Raw genomic sequence first — 14,458 nt, 5'->3', positions numbered from 1 at the left:
GTACCCCACCCTGTACCCTACCAAGTCAGATACTAACCCTGTACCCTACCCTGTACCCTACCGTGTGTGTTCATCTTTTTGTATCTCAAGAGGATGACGGTTGTTTCTAGTTGTGTTGAAACTCTCTGTCTGTGTGTTTCTCCAGGTTCTCCAGAACAGACAGGGATGGCTCAGCAGCAACAGACCATCATCAACCAGCAAGCCATCATACTGGTTTGTCTCATTACACTGGACAAACACATGTAAAGTGTTGGTCCCATGTTTCATGAGCTGAAACACAAGATCCCAGAAATGTTCCAGACGCACAAAAAGCTTCTTTCTCCCAAATTTTGTCCCCAAATTAGTTTACATCCCTGTTAGTGAGCATTTCTCCTTTGTCAAGATAATCCATCCACCTGACAGGTATGTCATATCAAGAAGCTTATTAAACAGCATGAACATTACTCAGGTGGACCTTGTGCTGGGAACAATAAAAGGCCACTCTAAAATGTGCAGTTTTGTCACACAACACAATGTCTCAAGTTTTGAAGGACGGTGCAATTGGCATGCTGATTGCAGGAATGTGCAACAGAGGTGTTGCCCAAAATGTGAATGTTCTTTTCTCTACCATAAGCCGCCTCCAACGACATTTCAGAGAATTAGTCAGTACGTCCAATCGCCCTCACAGCCGCAGACCTAACTGTAACCCATGACCTCCGTATCCGACTTCTTCACCTGCGGGATTGTCTGAGGAGGGGGAGGGGGGGAAGGTGCTGAGGAGTATTTCTGTCTGTGATAAAGCCCGTTTTCTGGGGAAAAACTCTTTCTGATTGGCAGGACCTGGCTCCCAAGTGGGTGGGCCTATGCCCTCCCAGGTTTACCCATGGCTGAGCCCCTGCCCAAATCCATAGATTATGGCCTAATGGATGTCTTTCAACTGACTGTTTCCTTCTATGAACTGTAACTCAGTGGGTGGGCCTATGCCCTCCCAGGTTTACCCATGGCTGAGCCCCTGCCCAAATCCATAGATTATGGCCTAATGGATGTCTTTCAACTGACTGTTTCCTTCTATGAACTGTAACTCAGTGGGTGGGCCTATGCCCTCCCAGGTTTACCCATGGCTGAGCCCCTGCCCAAATCCATAGATTATGGCCTAATGGATGTCTTTCAACTGACTGATTCCTTCTATGAACTGTAACTCAGTGGGTGGGCCTATGCCCTCCCAGGTTTACCCATGGCTGAGCCCCTGCCCAAATCCATAGATTATGGCCTAATGGATGTCTTTCAACTGACTGATTCCTTCTATGAACTGTAACTCAGTGGGTGGGCCTATGCCCTCCCAGGTTTACCCATGGCTGAGCCCCTGCCCAAATCCATAGATTATGGCCTAATGGATGTCTTTCAATTGACTGTTGCCTTCTATGAACTGTAACTCAGTGGGTTGGCCTATGCCCTCCCAGGTTTACCCATGGCTGAGCCCCTGCCCAAATCCATAGATTATGGCCTAATGGATGTCTTTCAACTGACTGATTCCTTCTATGAACTGTAACTCAGTGGGTGGGCCTATGCCCTCCCAGGTTTACCCATGGCTGAGCCCCTGCCCAAATCCATAGATTATGGCCTAATGGATGTCTTTCAACTGACTGTTTCCTTCTATGAACTGTAACTCAGTCAAATCTTTGAAATTGTTGCATTTTATTTTAGTTCAGTATAAAAACTATCAATTCAAAATCAAATCAAATTTTATTTGTCACATGCGCCGAATACAACAATTGTAGGCTCTTACAGTGAAAGTCTTTTTCTACATTAAACTGAAGTAAAAAATGTAAATTAAATTATTATTATTTATTTTTTAAAGTAAGAAAATAACAAATAATGAATAATACAAAAATATATATATAAAAAAATAATAATAATAATTAAGGAGCAATAATAAAATAACAGTAGCGAGGCTATATAAAGGGGGTACAGTCAATGTGCGGGGGCACCGGTTAGTCGAGGTAACAAGGTAAAGTGACAATGCATGGAGAATAAACAGCAGCCGAATGTGGAGGGTGGTTAGGGACAATGCAGATAGTCCGGGTAGCCATTCGATCAACTGCTCAGGAGTCTTATGGAGTAGAAGCTGTTAAGAAGCCTTTTGGACCTAGACTTGGTCGCTCCGGTACAGCTTGCCGTGCAGTAGCAGAGAGAACAGTCTATGACTAGGGTGGCTGGAGCCCTTGGCAATTTTTAGGGCCTTCCTCTGACACCGCCTGGTATAGAGGTCCTGGATGGCAGGAAGCTTGGCCCCAGGGATGTACTGGGCCGTATGCACTACCCTCTGTAGTGCCTTGCGGTCGGAGGCCGAGCAGTTGCCATACCAGGTGGTGAGGCAACCCGTCAGGATGCTCTCAACTTTTTGAGGATCTGAGGACCAAATCTTTTCAGTCTCCTGAGGGGAATAGGCTTTTTGAGGATCTGAGGACCAAATCTTTTCAGTCTCCTGAGGGGAAAAGGCTTTTTGAGGATCTGAGGACCAAATCTTTTCAGTCTCCTGAGGGGAAAAGGGTTTTTGAGGATCTGAGGACCAAATCTTTTCAGTCTCCTGAGGGGAAAAGGCTTTTTGAGGATCTGAGGACCAAATCTTTTCAGTCTCCTGAGGGGAATAGGCTTTTTGAGGATCTGAGGACCAAATCTTTTCAGTCTCCTGAGGGGAATAGGCTTTTTGAGGCTCTGAGGACCAAATCTTTTCAGTCTCCTGAGGGGAAAAGGCTTTTTGAGGATCTGAGGACCAAATCTTTTCAGTCTCCTGAGGGGAATAGGCTTTTTGAGGATCTGAGGACCAAATCTTTTCAGTCTCCTGAGGGGAATAGGCTTTGTCGTGTCCTTTCACCACTGTCTTGATGTGCTTGGAACATGTTCGTTTTTTGGACACCAAGGAACTTGAAGCTCTCCATCTGCTCCACTACATACAGCCCCGTCGATGAGAATGAGGACGTGCTCAGTCCTCCTTTTCCTGTAGTCCACAATCAACTCCTTTGTCTTGATCACGTCGAGGGAGAGGTTTCTATCCTGGCACCACACGGTCAGGTCTCTGACCTCCTCCCTATAGGCTGTCTCATCGTTGTCGGTGATCAGGCCTACCACTGTTGTGTCATCGGCAAACTTAATGATGGTGTTGGAGTCGTGCCTGGCCATGCAGTCATGAGTGAACAGAGAGTACAGGAGGGGACTGAGCATGCACCCCTGAGGGGCCCCTGTGTTGAGGATCAGTGTGGCTGATGTGTTGTTACCTACCCTTACCGCCTGGGGGTGGCCCGTCAGGAAGTCCAGGATCCAGTTGCAGAGGGAGGTCTTTAGTCCCAGGGTCCTTAGCTTAGCTTAGTGATGAGCTTTGAGACACTATAGTGTGGAACGCTGAGCTGTAGTCAATAAATAGCATTCACACATAGGTGTTCCTTTTGTCCAGGTGGGAAAGGGCAGTGTGGAGTGCAAAAGAGATTGCATCATCTGTGGATCTGTTGGGGTGGTATGCAAATTGGAGTGGGTCTAGGATTTCTGGGATAATGGTGTTGATGTGAGCCATGACCAGCCTTTCTAAGCACTTCATGGCTACAGACATGAGTGCTATGGGTCGTTAGTCATTTAGGCAGGTTACCTTGGTGTTCTTGGGCACAGGGACTATGGTGGTCTGTTTAAAACATGTTGTTGTTACAGACTCGGTCAGGGACAGGTTGAAAATGTCAGTGAAGACATTGGTCAGCGTATGCTCGGAGTACACATCCTGATAATCCGTCTGGCCCTGCGGCCTTGTGAATGTTGACCTGTTTCACGGTCTCACTCACATCGGCTACGGAAAGCGTGAGATCACATAGTCATCCAGAACAGCTGATGCTCTCATGCATGCTTCAGTGTTGATTGCCTCGAAGCGAGCATAGAAGTTATTTCTCTCGTTTGGTAGGCCTGCCACATCCGGCGAGTGTCGGATCCGGTATTATACGATTCAGTTTATGTACTATAAACTGCTATAATCATACTGTAATCTACTATAATGCTCTGTAGTAATGATATAATACTTCTATAATACTACTGTAATACTACTATAAACTGCTATAATCATACTGTAATCTACTATAATGCTCTGTAGTAATGATATAATACTTATATAATACTACTGTAATACTACTATAATACTGCTATAATAGTGTAATACTACTATAAACCTGCTACAGTACTTCTATAATACTAATGTAATACTACTATAATACTGTACTCCTACTGTAATCCTACTGTAATACTGCTACAGTACTGCTATAATACTACTGTAATACTACTATAATACTGCTATAATAGTGTAATACTACTATAAACCTGCTACAGTACTTCTATAATACTACTGTAATACTACTATAATACTGTTATTCTACTGTAATCCTACTGTAATACTGCCACCATACTTCTATAATACTACTGTAATACTACTATAATACTGCTATAATACTGTAATACTACTGTAATCCTACTATAATACTGCTATAATACTGTAATCCTACTGTAATACTACTGTAATACTACTATGTTCCTGTTTTTTCAGGCCCAGCAGATGACCACGCAGGCCATGGCTATAATACTGTAATACTACTGTAATACTACTGTGTTCCTGTTTTTTCAGGCCCAGCAGATGACCATGCAGGCCATGGCTATAATACTGTAATACTACTGTAATACTATTATGTTCCTGTTTTTTCAGGCCCAACAGATGACCATGCAGGCCATGGCTATAATACTGTAATACTACTGTAATACTACTATGTTCCTGTTTTTTCAGGCCCAGCAGATGACCATCCAGGCCATGGCTATAATACTGTAATACTACTGTAATACTACTATGTTCCTGTTTTTTCAGGCCCAGCAGATGACCATCCAGGCCATGGCTATAATACTGTAATACTACTGTAATACTACTATGTTCCTGTTTTTTCAGGCCCAGCAGATGACCATGCAGGCCATGGCTTTCCAGCAGCAGATGTTGTCTTCCTTCCCCCTTGCCCCCCAGGCCCCTCCCACACAACCACCCCCCCGCACCTCCAGCCATGTGAGGACACACACTGACACACAAACACACACACTGACACACACACACACACACACACACACACACACACACACACACACACACACACACACACACACACACACACACACACACACACACACACACACACACACACACACACACACACACACACACACATTTTAAATACTTAATTTGAATCCACAAATTAAAATACAAGAAGGATTCAAACATTTCAAAGGTCTTTGTATGGATACAGAAGCACCTCCTCCAGACAGCTAGACTGACCATAACAGCTGAAACAGAGCAGTACCTTCTCCTCCAGACAGCTAGACTGACCATACCAGCTGAAACAGAGCAGTACCTTCTCCTCCAGACAGCTAGACTGACCATAACAGCTGAAACAGAGCAGTACCTTCTCCTCCAGACAGCTAGACTGACCATACCAGCTGAAACAGAGCAGTACCTTCTCCTCCAGACAGCTAGACTGACCATAACAGCTGAAACAGAGCAGTACCTTCTCCTCCAGACAGCTAGACTGACCATAACAGCTGAAACAGAGCAGTACCTTCTCCTCCAGACAGCTAGACTGACCATAACAGCTGAAACAGAGCAGTACCTTCTCCTCAGACAGCTAGACTGACCATAACAGCTGAAACAGAGCAGTACCTTCTCCTCCAGACAGCTAGACTGACCATAACAGCTGAAACAGAGCAGTACCTTCTCCTCCAGACAGCTAGACTGACCATAACAGCTGAAACAGAGCAGTACCTTCTCCTCCAGACAGCTAGACTGACCATAACAGCTGAAACAGAGCAGTACCTTCTCCTCCAGACAGCTAGACTGACCATAACAGCTGAAACAGAGCAGTACCTTCTCCTCCAGACAGCTAGACTGACCATAACAGCTGAAACAGAGCAGTACCTCTCCTCCAGACAGCTAGACTGACCATAACAGCTGAAACAGAGCAGTACCTTCTCCTCCAGACAGCTAGACTGACCATAACAGCTGAAACAGAGCAGTACCTTCTCCTCCAGACAGCTAGACTGACCATAACAGCTGAAACAGAGCAGTACCTTCTCCTCCAGACAGCTAGACTGACCATAACAGCTGAAACAGAGCAGTACCTTCTCCTCCAGACAGCTAGACTGACCATAACAGCTGAAACAGAGCAGTACCTTCTCCTCCAGACAGCTAGACTGACCATAACAGCTGAAACAGAGCAGTACCTTCTCCTCCAGACAGCTAGACTGACCATAACAGCTGAAACAAGCAGTACCTTCTCCTCCAGACAGCTAGACTGACCATAACAGCTGAAACAGAGCAGTACCTCCTCCAGACAGCTAGACTGACCATAACAGCTGAAACAGAGCAGTACCTCCTCCAGACAGCTAGACTGACCATAACAGCTGAAACAGAGCAGTACCTTCTCCTCCAGACAGCTAGACTGACCATAACAGCTGAAACAGAGCAGTACAGCTAGACTGACCATCAGCTCCAGACAGCTAGACTGACCATAACAGCTGAAACAGAGCAGTACCTTCTCCTCCAGACAGCTAGACTGACCATAACAGCTGAAACAGAGCAGTACCTTCTCCTCCAGACAGCTAGACTGACCATAACAGCTGAAACAGAGCAGTACCTTCTCCTCCAGACAGCTAGACTGACCATAACAGCTGAAACAGAGCAGTACCTTCTCCTCCAGACAGCTAGACTGACCATAACAGCTGAAACAGAGCAGTACCTTCTCCTCCAGACAGCTAGACTGACCATAACAGCTGAAACAGAAACAGAGCTAGAGACCATAACAGCTGAAACAGAGCAGTACTTCTCCTCCAGACAGCTAGACTGACCATAACAGCTGAAACAGAGCAGTACCTTCTCCTCCAGACAGCTAGACTGACCATAACAGCTGAAACAGAGCAGTACCTTCTCCTCCAGACAGCTAGACTGACCATAACAGCTGAAACAGAGCAGTACCTTCTCCTCCAGACAGCTAGACTGACCATAACAGCTGAAACAGAGCAGTACCTTCTCCTCCAGACAGCTAGACTGACCATAACAGCTGAAACAGAGCAGTACCTTCTCTCCAGACCTCCAGACAGCTAGACTGACCATAACAGCTGAAACAGAGCAGTACCTTCTCCTCCAGACAGCTAGACTGACCATAACAGCTGAAACAGAGCAGTACCTTCTCCTCCAGACAGCTAGACTGACCATAACAGCTGAAACAGAGCAGTACCTTCCTCCTCCAGACAGCTAGACTGACCATAACAGCTGAAACAGAGCAGTACCTTCTCCTCCAGACAGCTAGACTGACCATAACAGCTGAAACAGAGCAGTACCTTCTCCTCCAGACAGCTAGACTGACCATAACAGCTGAAACAGAGCAGTACCTTCTCCATACAGCTAGACTGACCATACCAGCTGAAACAGAGCAGTACCTTCTCCTCCAGACAGCTAGACTGACCATAACAGCTGAAACAGAGCAGTACCTTCTCCTCCAGACAGCTAGACTGACCATAACAGCTGAAACAGAGCAGTACCTTCTCCTCCAGACAGCTAGACTGACCATAACAGCTGAAACAGAGCAGTACCTTCTCCTCCAGACAGCTAGACTGACCATAACAGCTGAAACAGAGCAGTACCTTCTCCTCCAGACAGCTAGACTGACCATACCAGCTGAAACAGAGCAGTACCTTCTCCATACAGCTAGACTGACCATAACAGCTGAAACAGAGCAGTACCTTCTCCATACAGCTAGACTGACCATACCAGCTGAAACAGAGCAGTACCTTCTCCTCCAGACAGCTAGACTGACCATAACAGCTGAAACAGAGCAGTACCTTCTCCTCCAGACAGCTAGACTGACCATAACAGCTGAAACAGAGCAGTACCTTCTCCTCCAGACAGCTAGACTGACCATAACAGCTGAAACAGAGCAGTACCTTCTCCTCCAGACAGCTAGACTGACCATAACAGCTGAAACAGAGCAGTACCTCCTCCAGACAGCTAGACTGACCATACCAGCTGAAACAGAGCAGTACCTTCTCCATACAGCTAGACTGACCATAACAGCTGAAACAGAGCAGTACCTTCTCCTCCAGACAGCTAGACTGACCATAACAGCTGAAACAGAGCAGTACCTTCTCCTCCAGACAGCTAGACTGACCATAACAGCTGAAACAGAGCAGTACCTTCTCCTCCAGACAGCTAGACTGACCATAACAGCTGAAACAGAGCAGTACCTTCTCCTCCAGACAGCTAGACTGACCATAACAGCTGAAACAGAGCAGTACCTTCTCCTCCAGACAGCTAGACTGACCATACCAGCTGAAACAGAGCAGTACCTTCTCCATACAGCTAGACTGACCATAACAGCTGAAACAGAGCAGTACCTTCTCCTCCAGACAGCTAGACTGACCATAACAGCTGAAACAGAGCAGTACCTTCTCCTCCAGACAGCTAGACTGACCATAACAGCTGAAACAGAGCAGTACCTTCTCCTCCAGACAGCTAGACTGACCATAACAGCTGAAACAGAGCAGTACCTTCTCCTCCAGACAGCTAGACTGACCATACCAGCTGAAACAGAGCAGTACCTCCTCCAGACAGCTAGACTGACCATACCAGCTGAAACAGAGCAGTACCTTCTCCTCCAGACAGCTAGACTGACCATAACAGCTGAAACAGAGCAGTACCTTCTCCTCCAGACAGCTAGACTGACCATACAGCTGAAACAGAGCAGTACCTTCTCCAGACAGCTAGACTGACCATAACAGCTGAAACAGAGCAGTACCTCCTCCAGACAGCTAGACTGACCATAACAGCTGAAACAGAGCAGTACCTTCTCCTCCAGACAGCTAGACTGACCATAACAGCTGAAACAGAGCAGTACCTTCTCCTCCAGACAGCTAGACTGACCATAACAGCTGAAACAGAGCAGTACCTTCTCCTCCAGACAGCTAGACTGACCATACCAGCTGAAACAGAGCAGTACCTTCTCCTCCAGACAGCTAGACTGACCATACCAGCTGAAACAGAGCAGTACCTTCTCCAGACAGCTAGACTGACCATAACAGCTGAAACAGAGCAGTACCTTCTCCAGACAGCTAGACTGACCATACCTTCTCCTCCAGACAGCTAGACTGACAGCTGAAACAGAGCAGTACCTTCTCCTCCAGACAGCTAGACTGACCATAACAGCTGAAACAGAGCAGTACCTTCTCCTCCAGACAGCTAGACTGACCATAACAGCTGAAACAGAGCAGTACCTTCTCCTCCAGACAGCTAGACTGACCATACCAGCTGAAACAGAGCAGTACCTTCTCCTCCAGACAGCTAGACTGACCATACCAGCTGAAACAGAGCAGTACCTTCTCCTCCAGACAGCTAGACTGACCATACCAGCTGAAACAGAGCAGTACCTTCTCCTCCAGACAGCTAGACTGACCATAACAGCTGAAACAGAGCAGTACCTTCTCCTCCAGACAGCTAGACTGACCATAACAGCTGAAACAGAGCAGTACCTTCTCCTCCATGACAGCTAGACTGACCATAACAGCTGAAACAGAGCAGTACCTTCTCCTCCAGACAGCTAGACTGACCATACCAGCTGAAACAGAGCAGTACCTTCTCCTCCAGACAGCTAGACTGACCATAACAGCTGAAACAGAGCAGTACCTTCTCCTCCAGACAGCTAGACTGACCATAACAGCTGAAACAGAGCAGTACCTTCTCTCCAGACAGCTAGACTGACCATAACAGCTGAAACAGAGCAGTACCTTCTCCTCCAGACAGCTAGACTGACCATAACAGCTGAAACAGAGCAGTACCTTCTCCTCCAGACAGCTAGACTGACCATAACAGCTGAAACAGAGCAGTACCTTCTCCTCCAGACAGCTAGACTGACCATAACAGCTGAAACAGAGCAGTACCTTCTCCTCCAGACAGCTAGACTGACCATACCAGCTGAAACAGAGCAGTACCTTCTCCTCCAGACAGCTAGACTGACCATACCAGCTGAAACAGAGCAGTACCTTCTCCTCCAGACAGCTAGACTGACCATACCAGCTGAAACAGAGCAGTACCTTCTCCATACAGCTAGACTGACCATACCAGCTGAAACAGAGCAGTACCTTCTCCTCCATACAGCTAGACTGACCATACCAGCTGAAACAGAGCAGTACCTTCTCCATACAGCTAGACTGACCATAACAGCTGAAACAGAGCAGTACCTTCTCCTCCAGACAGCTAGACTGACCATACCAGCTGAAACAGAGCAGTACCTTCTCCATACAGCTAGACTGACCATAACAGCTGAAACAGAGCAGTACCTTCTCCTCCATACAGCTAGACTGACCATACCAGCTGAAACAGAGCAGTACCTTCTCCAGACAGCTAGACTGACCATAACAGCTGAAACAGAGCAGTACCTTCTCCAGACAGCTAGACTGACCATACCAGCTGAAACAGAGCAGTACCTTCTCCTCCAGACAGCTAGACTGACCATACCAGCTGAAACAGAGCAGTACCTTCTCCTCCAGACAGCTAGACTGACCATAACAGCTGAAACAGAGCAGTACCTTCTCCATACAGCTAGACTGACCATAACAGCTGAAACAGAGCAGTACCTTCTCCTCCAGACAGCTAGACGACCATGACCATAAAAGCTGAAACAGAGCAGTACCTTCTCCTCCATGCAGCTAGACTGACCTAACAGCTGAAACAGAGCAGTACCTTCTCCTCCATACAGGGTTAGGGGTTAGGGTTAGGGGTTAGGGTTAGGATTAGGGTTAGGGGTTAGGATTAGGGTTAGGGGTTAGGGTTAGGGTTTAGGGGGGTTAGGGTTAGGGTTAGGGGTTAGGGTTAGGGGTTAGGGGTTAGGGGTTAGGGTTAGGGGTTAGGGGTTAGGTTTAGGGTTAGGGGTTAGGGGTTAGGGTTAGGGTTAGGGGTTAGGGGTTAGGGTTAGGGGTTAGGGTTAGGGTTAGGGTTAGGGGTTAGGGTTAGGGTTAGGGGTTAGGGTTAGGGGTTAGGGTTAGGGTTAGTGTGTTATTGACTGTACGTTTGTTTATTCCATGTGTAACTCTGTGTTGTTTGTGTCACACTGCTTTGCTTTATCTTGGCCAGGTCGCAATTATAAATGAGAACTTGTTCTCAACTGGGCCTACCTGGTTAAATAAAGGTGTTCCCAACTGGGCCTACCTGGTTAAATAAAGGTGTTCCCAACTGGGCCTACCTGGTTAAATAAAGATTAAATAAAAAATGAAAACATCAACCCTGTCACTCTCTTTATCTCGTTCCAGACTGAAGAAGCTCCAGAGAGCCCTTACCAGGCCAGCCTGAACCCCGCCCAGCACCACCCCTCCTCCAGGAAACACAGTAGGTCAATAAAATCATTAAAAATCCTACAATGTGATTTTCTGGAATTATTTTTCTCACTTTGTCTGTCATAGTTCTAAAAATCCAGAAAATTACATTGTAGGATTTTTAATGAATTTATTTGCAAATTATGGTGGAAAATAAGTATTTGGTCAATAACAAAAGTTTATCTCAATACTTTGTTATATACCCTTTGTTGGCAATGACAGAGGTCAAACGTTTTCTGTATGTCTTCACACTGTTTTCACACACTGTTGCTGGTATTTTGGCCCATTCCTCCATGCAGATCTCCTCTAGAGCAGTGATGTTTTGGGGCTGTTGCTGGGCAACACGGACTTTCAACTCCCTCCAAAGATTTTCTATGGGGTTGAGATCTGGAGACTGGCTAGGCCACTCCAGGACCTTGAAATGCTTCTTACGAAGCCACTCCTTTGTTGCCCGGGCGGTGTGTTTGGGATCATTGTCATGCTGAAAGACCCAGCCATGTTTCATCTTCAATGCCCTTGCTGATGGTAGGCTTTGTTACTTTGGTCCCAGCTCTCTGCAGATCATTCACTAGGTCTCCCGTGTGGTTCTGGGATTTTGTGATCATTTTGACTACACGGGGAGATCTTGCGTGGAGCCCCAGATCGAGGGAGATTATCAGTGGTCTTGTATGTCTTCCATTTCCTAATAATTGCTCCCACAGTTGATTTCTTCAAACCAAGCTGCTTACCTATTGCAGATTCAGTCTTCCCAGCCTGGTGCAGGTCTACAATTTTGTTTCTGGTGTCCTTTGACAGCTCTTTGGTCTTGGCCATAGTGGAGTTTGGAGTGTGACTGTTTGAGGTTGTGGACAGGTGTCTTTTATACTGATAACAAGTTCAAACAGGTGCCATTACTACAGGTGATGAGTGGAAGACAGAGGAGCCTCTTAAAGAAGAAGTTACAGGTCTGTGAGAGCCAGAAATCTTGCTTGTTTGTAGGTGACCAAATACTTATTTTCCACCATAATTTGCAAATAAATCCATAAAAAATCCTACAATGTGATTTTCTCAATTTTTTTTTCTCATTATGTCTGTCATAGTTGAAGTGTACCTATGATGAAAATTACAGGCCTCTCTCATCTTTTTAAGTGGGAGAACTTGCACAATTGGTGGCTGACTAAATACTTTTTTTGCCCCACTGTACCAAATCATTACAGCAGTATGTACCGGTATGTTAGTTAGCTACCTAACGTTAGTTGGCTACCAATACATCAAACCTGCCAATATATTAACTATATGCTATCTAACTAACTACCCAACAGCGTGTTCGTACATTGTGTTTCGCTCTCAGAGCGGACACTGGACACTCTGATTGATCCGAGAGTTCTGACCTCACAACGGCAGTCAAAAGCACCCGAGCTAACTGGCTAGCTACTTCCAGACACATAATGAGAGAACAGCCGACTCTGACCATGTTACTCTCCCGAGCAGAGCTGGTTGGGCTGTTTTCGTGTTATCCAGAGCGTTGGTGAATGTAACTGTTGGCCTCCATTTAATGACGCTTTCTTTGAGGATGTTTACTGACCCCCGGCTCGTGTTCAACAGGTTTTGAGCGTTGGTAAATTTGTCAGTTATTCTGCACTCTCTGGCACACAGACGAGCTCTCTGGCACACAGACGAGAGTCCTCTGAAATCCTCTGTTATTCTGCGCTCTCTGGCACACAGACGAGAGTCCTCTGAAATCCTCTGTTATTCTGAGCTCTCTGGCACACAGACGAGAGTCCTCTGAAATCCTCTGTTATTCTGCGCTCTCTGGCACACAGACGAGCTCTCTGGCACACAGACGAGCTCTCTGGCACACAGACGAGCTCTCTGGCACACAGACGAGCTCTCTGGCACACAGACGAGCTCTCTGGCACACAGACGAGAGTCCTCTGAATTCGTCCGTTATTCTGTGCTCTCTGGCACACAGACGAGAGTCCTCTGAAATCAGAGCAGATTTCCGGAGGGAATTTACCAACGCAACCTAATGACTTGATTATTCACGTCATTCTTAGCTAAGTGGTATAGTCGTTGAGCGTTCTCAATGGACATTATTAATGAAGCCGTAAGATGTCTAGCTAGTCATTTTCTATGCTAATAAGCTGGCAAGAAGTTGCATAGCAACAGCATCAACTTCCGGTAGACAGGCAAAGCGCTAGAATACTCAACTGAAAGGATACCGTTGGTTTTCAGTACACTAAAATGAACTAATAGTATATAGTATGTAGTGTATACACATTACGTATGTAGTATACAGTATGTTAGAATGGGTATTGGAACACAGCTCTAGTCTCTAGACCTATAGACTAATAGTATATAGTATATAGTATGTAGTATACAGTATGTTAGTATGGGTGTTGGAACACAGCTCTAGTCTCTAGACCTATAGACTAATAGTATATAGTATGTAGTATACAGTATGTTAGTATGGGTGTTGGAACACAGCTCTAGTCTCTAGACCTATAAACTAATAGTATATAGTATATAGTATACAGTATGTTAGTATGGGTATTAGAACACAGCTCTAGTCTCTAGACCTATAGACTAATAGTATATAGTATGTAGTATACAGTATGTTAGTATGGGTATTGGAACACAGCTCTAGTCTCTAGACCTATAGACTAATAGTATATAGTATATAGTATGTAGTATACAGTATGTTAGTATGGGTATTGGAACACAGCTCTAGACCTATAGACTAATAGTATATAGTATGTAGTATACAGTATGTTAGTATGGGTATTGGAACACAGCTCTAGTCTCTAGACCTATAGACTAATAGTATATAGTATGTAGTATACAGTATGTTAGTATGGGTATTGGAACACAGCTCTAGTCTCTAGACATATAGACTAATAGTATATAGTATGTAGTATACAGTATGTTATAATGGGTATTGGAACACAGCTCTAGTCTCTAGACCTATAGACTAATAGTATATAGTATATAGTATGTTGTATACAGTATGTTAGTATGGGTATTGGAACACAGCTCTAGTCTCTAGACCTATAGACTAATAGTATATAGTATATAG

At 45.6% G+C, this 14,458-nt stretch overlaps 1 protein-coding gene across 4 annotated transcripts in view; it reads left to right on the top strand.

Moving 5' to 3' along the window:
* The window catches only part of myo15aa (myosin XVAa), a 207,366-nt gene that overhangs the window by 137,656 nt on the left and 55,252 nt on the right, over nt 1-14,458 (top strand). For all 4 annotated transcript variants that reach the window (XM_046334016.1, XM_046334015.1, XM_046334014.1 and 1 more), the window contains 3 exons: nt 146-213; nt 4,946-5,056; nt 11,341-11,416. In XM_046334016.1, coding sequence (XP_046189972.1) covers nt 146-213; nt 4,946-5,056; nt 11,341-11,416 — 255 coding nt within the window. The remainder of the gene's footprint in view (nt 1-145; nt 214-4,945; nt 5,057-11,340; nt 11,417-14,458) is intronic.

The sequence above is a fragment of the Oncorhynchus gorbuscha genome, unplaced genomic scaffold, assembly GCF_021184085.1.
Source record: "Oncorhynchus gorbuscha isolate QuinsamMale2020 ecotype Even-year unplaced genomic scaffold, OgorEven_v1.0 Un_scaffold_557, whole genome shotgun sequence".
In the NCBI taxonomy this organism is placed as follows: domain Eukaryota; kingdom Metazoa; phylum Chordata; class Actinopteri; order Salmoniformes; family Salmonidae; genus Oncorhynchus; species Oncorhynchus gorbuscha.
Note: the sequence above shows the minus strand (reverse complement) of the source record. Positions and strands in the feature narration are given on the sequence as shown.